This window comes from Gavialis gangeticus, unplaced genomic scaffold (assembly GCF_001723915.1).
Source record: "Gavialis gangeticus isolate Ggan-Ray unplaced genomic scaffold, GavGan_comp1, whole genome shotgun sequence".
Classification (NCBI taxonomy): Eukaryota; Metazoa; Chordata; order Crocodylia; family Gavialidae; genus Gavialis; species Gavialis gangeticus.
In genome coordinates this window covers 155,021,017-155,028,049 of record NW_017728992.1, presented here as the reverse complement: position 1 = coordinate 155,028,049, position 7,033 = coordinate 155,021,017, and the positions used below count along the sequence as shown (strand labels likewise).

General features: G+C 41.8%; 1 protein-coding gene across 1 annotated transcript in view; it reads left to right on the top strand.

Annotated features, from left to right (window-relative positions):
• CDH17 (cadherin 17) overlaps nt 1-7,033 on the top strand; it is an 88,155-nt gene that overhangs the window by 34,930 nt on the left and 46,192 nt on the right. Inside the window, exons 7-9 of the mRNA XM_019527932.1 lie at nt 3,266-3,397; nt 5,484-5,634; nt 6,386-6,601. Of these exons, the coding sequence (XP_019383477.1) occupies nt 3,266-3,397; nt 5,484-5,634; nt 6,386-6,601 (499 nt within the window). The remainder of the gene's footprint in view (nt 1-3,265; nt 3,398-5,483; nt 5,635-6,385; nt 6,602-7,033) is intronic.

Genomic DNA, 7,033 nt, shown 5'->3' with positions numbered 1-7,033 from the left:
TGGATTGCTGGAGGACTAAGGTCATATTTGCAGAGGCTGTGACCTTCTCCAGAAGATCTGGTGTCCTGTCCCAGGTGCTTGGGTGATTTCAGTACAGTTACATGGCCAATACATGCCAGCCTATGCCTGATCTGAAAGAAGTGTTAGGCTGCTTCCTTTCTTCTACATGGGAACCTAGAAGGGGATCAGTGCATGGGTCACTTTATACTTGTTCTTGGCATTTTTTTAAGAGCAGTTTAAACAAATACTTTTATAAGATGGTTTAGAAAAGGATGACCCTTCCTTTTGCAGGGGCCTGCACTACGTGACCTCCTGAGGTTCTCCCCTCCCCGGCCCTACTTTCTGTTCTCTCATTCTAAGTCTGGTTCCTGGTGTGAACAGTCCCCCATAAGGCACATATACATGAGATGTTTACTGAGGAGCTGCCTAATTAGCTCCACAGTAAAGTCTCAATGTCTACACATGCATCCCCATTAAGCTGCAGGAAACTAATTAACTCTTCCACAGGTTAGTGTTTGTAAATACAAATACTATCCTATGGTGGAGTTATTTCCTGTGCAACAGCACATGTGTAGATGCTGATGGGGCTGGCTGGGGCATGAGGGTGCTTCAGAGTTGGGGCTGCCTGCTGGCTAGCCCCACACTGGAGCACTCTCTTGCTCTGCCCAGTCCCTTCGCAGCATGTTGAGCCAGGTAAGAGCAGCCCCAGGATGGCAGGCTGACCCTTCCGGGCCCTCTGCCAGCTGGGGCTGCTCCAACCCAGCTCAATGTGCTGCAGGCCTGGGAACACATGCTCATTAAAAAGCTAGGTGACTGTGGCATTGATGCCTACACAGTCAGATGGATTGCAAACTGGCTAGGGGGCTGCACCCGGACAGTGGTGGTGGATGGGTCATATTTGACCTGGAGGGAGGTGGGCAGTGGAGTCCCCCAGGGCTTGGTCCTTGGGCCCGCACTGTTCAATTTCTTTATTAGTGACTTGGACGAGGGGGTGAAATTCGCTGATGACACCAAGATTTGGGGCAAAGTGGACATGCTAGAAGTCCACAGGATATAATTGGACCTGGACAAGTTACAGGGGTGGGCGAATATAGGATGGGATTCAATACTGACAAGTGCAGGGTACTGCACTTGGGCAGAAAGAATCATCAGCATATCTATAGGCTGGAGAACTCCCTTCTCGAAAGCACAGTGGCAGAAAGAGATCTTGGAGTTATTATCAATTCTAAAATGAACGTGGGCTGACAATATGAGGACGTGGTCAGCAAGGCTAACTGCACCTTGTCATGTGTCCACAGATGCATCATAAGCAGGTCCAAAGAGGTGATCCTCCCCCTCTATGCGACACTGGTCAGGCTGCAGCTGGAGTACTGTGTCTAGTTCTGGGCTCCCCACTCCAGGAGGGATGAGGTCAGCATCGAGAGGGTCCAGAGGAGGGCTACTCGCATGATCAGGGGGCAGCAGGGCAGGCACTACGAGGAGAGGCTATGGGACCTGAACCCGTTCAGCCTTCACAAGAGAAGGCTGAGAGGGGATCTAGTGGCCATCTATAAACTTACCAGGGGGGACCAGAGGGGAATGGGTGAGACCCTGTTCTCCCGAGCGCCTCTCAGAGTAACAAGGAATAATGGCCACAAGTTGACTGAGAGTAGGTTCAGGCTAGACAGCAAGAGGCACTACTTCACAGTCAGGGTGGCTCGGATCTGGAACCAGCTTCCAAAGGAAGTGGTGCTGGCTCCTACCTGGGGGGTCTTTAAAAGGAGGCTTGATAACTACCTAGCTGGGGTCAGATGAGCTTAAACTTAGTAGGGGTCATATGAGCCCAGTATTCATTCCTGCCCAGGGCAGATGGTTGGACTTGATGATCTGCTCAGGTCCCCTCCAACCCTACATCTGTGAACCTATGAAATGCTGCACCTGGGAACAATAAACTCTGGCACAATATGCACCAGAGTTTATTGCTCTGTACTATAGCATGTGTAGACACACCCACTGAGTTTTTTAATGTATTGCTACATTCAAACTAGTAGACAAGACAGCTTCCTTTCTTTCAATTTCCCTCATTCCCTATTATAACACTGACCCTCTCTGATACTCTGCGGTGCAAATGCAGAACACTTTGATGATAACAGCATAGCTAAAGTAACATACCTGTATGCAAATATTTACCAATAGGCAAACATCGTCCCAGAAATGTTTGACTTTGAAAGTTTACTTGGAACTGGATCCTACACTATTCTGATCTTCAGAGTATTACAAGATGCCACACACCCTGCTCCTGAGAACAGCTGTTTTTTAAACAACATGCAGAAGACCTTATTCTACTTCCATTAAAGTCAATAGGAGTGTTTCCTTTGACTTGGTAGTAGGATCAAGTAGGATCAAAGTGAGTGCAGGTGCGAGAAAGTCCAGATAACATCACATGAGGCAAAAGTAATAACTATATATTGAGATAATTGATATCAAAATTTCCTAGGGAAACCCACAGATATGTCTCTTCTCTCTATGGGGAGTTGTGGAATAGAAGGTGGTGTCTCATTCACTACTGCATAAACAGCAGCTCCTACTTATTTGTATAGATAAAAGTCTTACATGTTTATGAAGAAATAAGTTTCCTGTATCCAAAGACTTCCATTTGTGCCAGACTATGTCAATAATTTTTGGAAGGTATTGTACAAACATATGTGCACATACTCCTACAGTTTGACTATCCACTTTATATCTTCATGCATGCATCCAACCTTTGGTGAAAAAACATGAAAAGGACAAGCAGAAGAGTTGATTGGTATGAGAAGCTGTTATTAATTAGTGTTATGACATTCTAATAGTAGTATCTTATTCCTATGCAGATAAGTAGATCTCAAAGTGCTTTTAAAAAAAGGTGTTTTATCAAGAGATATCACAGAGACAAAAGTGACATCCAGGGTTACTCAGTGAGTGGTGACTGCCCACAGAAGCTAGCGGTGGTTTCAGTGGTGGCCAATCTTGGAGGATTGTGCCCTCCCATATCCCCCCGTACATGTTGCCTATGGGACTCAGTCTGTTTTTTGGATTCTGTCTCAGTGGCCTAAAGGGAGGATAGAAGGTGTGGGCAGCCTCCACGCCTCAAAAAATTTCTGACCAGGCATATGCATCAAAGGTCTGGGTGGCCCTCATGCATATACCATGATCCAGGAGGCTCGACAGTTGCCACCACTTAATCTTGTTAAAGCTCAGCCTGCAGTTTTTAAAGTCTTTTACTGTGATTCATTTTTTTAAATTTTAGGTACAGTGGAATGATCCAGATGCAAAATATGAACTTCTTCCAAAAGAGAGGTTGCCCAGGTTCCCATTTACGATTAATAAGAACGGGACTATTTATGTGACTGAACCATTGGACAGGGAAGAAAAGGATTTTGTAAGTAAACTTGTAAAACCTAACCATAATCTTAGGTTGAGGAGTTGTGTGTGTGTACAAATGTATGAAAGTTGGTTGTGGACAGAAGAAAAAGAGGAAGGATAGGTTTGGTTTGATGTTTTTTCTTGGTGAATCCAAGTGAGTTGATAGACATGGAATTTAATGCAATTTAAGAACAAACATGTTCATCCCACCTGATTATATTAATTTATCCAATAGTCTTTAATTCAGTATTTATATTTTTCTTCTGGTTCTGTGTGCTTTTTAGTGTTCATAGTCTACACTGATGTACATAGAATATGAGATATATACCAAGAAAATATTACAGTACCTGATTGAGATGTGCACTGTGCTTTCTGTGGTTAGGAATCATAGACCTCTGAAATCTTCCCTCTGCTTTTCTGCAGGAGATAGGATGGGGATTTATTTTTTTGACAACAGATAAAAAAAGAATAAATGCATTTCCTGTTAGGATAGCAATAGATGTTTTCCAGTTCTCTCTCTCCCAAAATGCATTCCTACATTTTACAAAGAGGAACGAAGAGTTATATATATTTTGTGTAACATATATCCTATGGCTAGGATTTAACTGTGCAAACTCATTTTCCTTTCCTAATTAAAATCATATGTTAAGTCAAAGTGTGAGCTTGAATCACCACTGTAGCCCAAGGCCTGCTCTTAAGTTGTGCCACTTCTCCATGGTTCTTGGGGGCCTTCAGGGCAACTGGGAATCACTAGAGTTTAACAGCACTGTTCCCAATCTCTCTTTCCCCTGGCCATAGTCCCCCCACTAAAGAGGAGACTTGGCAAAGATGTTGGACATAGGAGCTGTTCTGGTGGCCTGCCACCACCTGAGGCTCCCTCATGATGTGTGAATCACAGGTATCCACCAGCTGAATGACTGCTTTGTTCTGGTGACTGGTAAAGCAAAGGCCAGGATCTGACTTGTAGTAATGGATAAACAAAAATTTGCATTTTGAATTAACCCCAAGGACAGGCTGTCATTATGTGAAGTTTCTAGTCTATTTGGGTGTTAAATGTGGTTTTTTTGACAATAATTATTGAACAAGGAAAATAATTTCATACTTTTGACTGAGCTAAGAAAAAGATTATATACATTATAAGTTTTCAGGACCTAAACCTAGCTTTCGGTGCTGAAAGAGATGATAAAATACTGAACAGCAATTGGTCAGCATGTACAGATCAATTTTATATGATCTTTTTTATTGATGTTTAATTTGAAAAAAACACTTTTTCCCAGAATGTTTCTCTTTTCATTTCCTGTAAAGGCATAGTCAGCATTTGCCTGGGAATTCGTTGATCCCATACCAACACATCATCATTAGGGTGTGGGAAAAAAGACTGATTCTTTTGGAAAAACCTCCAAAAAACAATGAGAAGTAGCTGTTATGCTGTAAGTGGAGTACTACAATTACAGCAAAACTGCTCCAAGGTTGACTATGCCTCATCCATGGTTAAAGCTGGGGCAGTTTAGCTCACTTGTAGCGCTACAGGCTCATGCACACATAAGTTACACCATAACAGCTGCATTGCATTCCTGAGCAGCCGCTCACCATGCCATGTTGAAGCCGTTTCAGGTACACAGTTATCCATAACCATAGACTCTGGATTGGGACTAGACTGTGCTCTACAGTGACATCTTGGACCACTGAAATCAATGGGACTTTTCCCATGGACATCTACTGGAATTAGGGTTTCCCCTGCAGACTATATTATAGTCATACTGTCATACAGGCATTCTTTTGTGACTTAAGGTAAATCATGCTCTGTTACTCATCTAGTGAAATGAACATAATAATATATTTGTACATCTCTTGGGTGTTGAAAAAATAAATTCACTGATCAGTTCTGAGGCACCTGGACCCAGACCCAGACCCAGACCCTCAAATATATGGAGAATCTGACTCAAATACTAAGGAAATAGGGATCATCAAAGAACCTGTAAGTAGTACAGAAATACTGACCAAATGTGCAAAAGGATCTTTTATTTTCTAACAAGGCTTTCATTGTTGTCCTTTTCAGTCTAAACTATTATAGTGTTTGCCTTTTGCCATTCTTGTTGCAGTATGCCTTCTATGCAACTGCAAAAGATGAACAAGGAGAAATACTAGACAAGCCTTTGGAAATTCAAATTGTGGTGGAAGATGTTAATGATAATCCACCTGTGTGCCAGAAAGCTTTAACCATATTTGAAGTTCAGGAGAATGAAAATGTAGGTAAGAAAATATTTTTTGATCCTATACTGCAAAAGCATTCTCTCGGTCTGAATGCCGTTTCCCTTAAACAGGATTAAAGCTATCATTTTGGGGCCTTCTGCAGCTACAGGCATTCTGTAGGTAGAGTGCTTACTCATGCACTATCTCACTGACAACTGTAAAAAAAACTAAGTCAGTGTAATTAAGCTGAATCAAACCTTCAGTGATTAAGCTGAATCAAACCTTCAGTGTTCAAATGTGATTGTATTTAGACTATAACACTGTTATCTTCCACAGCCTCAGTTTTGCTCCACTGCTAAGTTGTAAAAAAGAATTCCCCTTTCTTTATTAAAATACAAGATATGCTTGCTCTAATTGAGAAATACTTGCTCTAATTGAGTAATTGCATTTCTTTCCCCCTTATGTGCACAGACATGACTTCACTGATTCCAGTGGAATTGTAAGTTAAAACTATCCCAAAGTCTTCATATTATTTATTCATTGCTAAGACCAGGATTGTCTGCAATGGTCATTTACTCTAACCACAGTGCATAATACAAGCAATAAAATCGCTCCCAGTAATAACTGCATCAAGCCCTATAACTGTTGGCTAAGTCAGACCACATATTTTAAGTCAATCTACTGTGTTTCTTTTCAGGATTGTATTGCTTCTCCAATATTTGTATCGCTATTGAGGTTCTTTGTATTTCATTCTGTGGGGAAGTGGGGAAAATATGTTATCTGACTAATGTCTATATTTCCTTGACCCTAGGAAGTGTTATTGGAACTCTGGAAGCTTCAGACATAGATGAACAAGGCACTCTTAATTCTCGCTTGCAGTTTCATATTGTGGATCAGAACCCCAAAATTCCTGTTGATAAATTATTCATTGTTCAGCAAGAAGCTGGGACATTCCAGTTAAGGAGCTCTTCATTAAACAAGCACATAGTTTCTAACTATACCCTGAAAGTGGAAGTAACAGATGCAGGTCAGTAGAGATAATTGTTTGTTACACATTGGAATAATCTCACACTTCACCCTACCTGATTCAGTGTTCAGTATCCAAGTTGTTCTTGTTCAGAAATTGAGGTGTTGTGGGAGAGGGCACTAAAGGAAACAGCGGGCATATCTACACGAGGCACTTACTGCACATTAGTTTAATATCACTGTGCAGTAGCGTGGCAATTAAAAACATGCTAATAGGCTGCTGGGCAGTGTTATTAGGCTAATGCACAATAAGCATCACAAAACACCTGTGTGATGGCGCTACTGCACAGTAAGTCTAATTGCTGTGCATTTCGTTAGTACTTTACTAAGCAAGTACTAAACTAAATGTGCAGTATCTAAGGCACATTAATAATGAACATGTAGATGCACCCAGCAAGACTGAAAGCTACTCTTCTTTTTGAATTTCACTTAA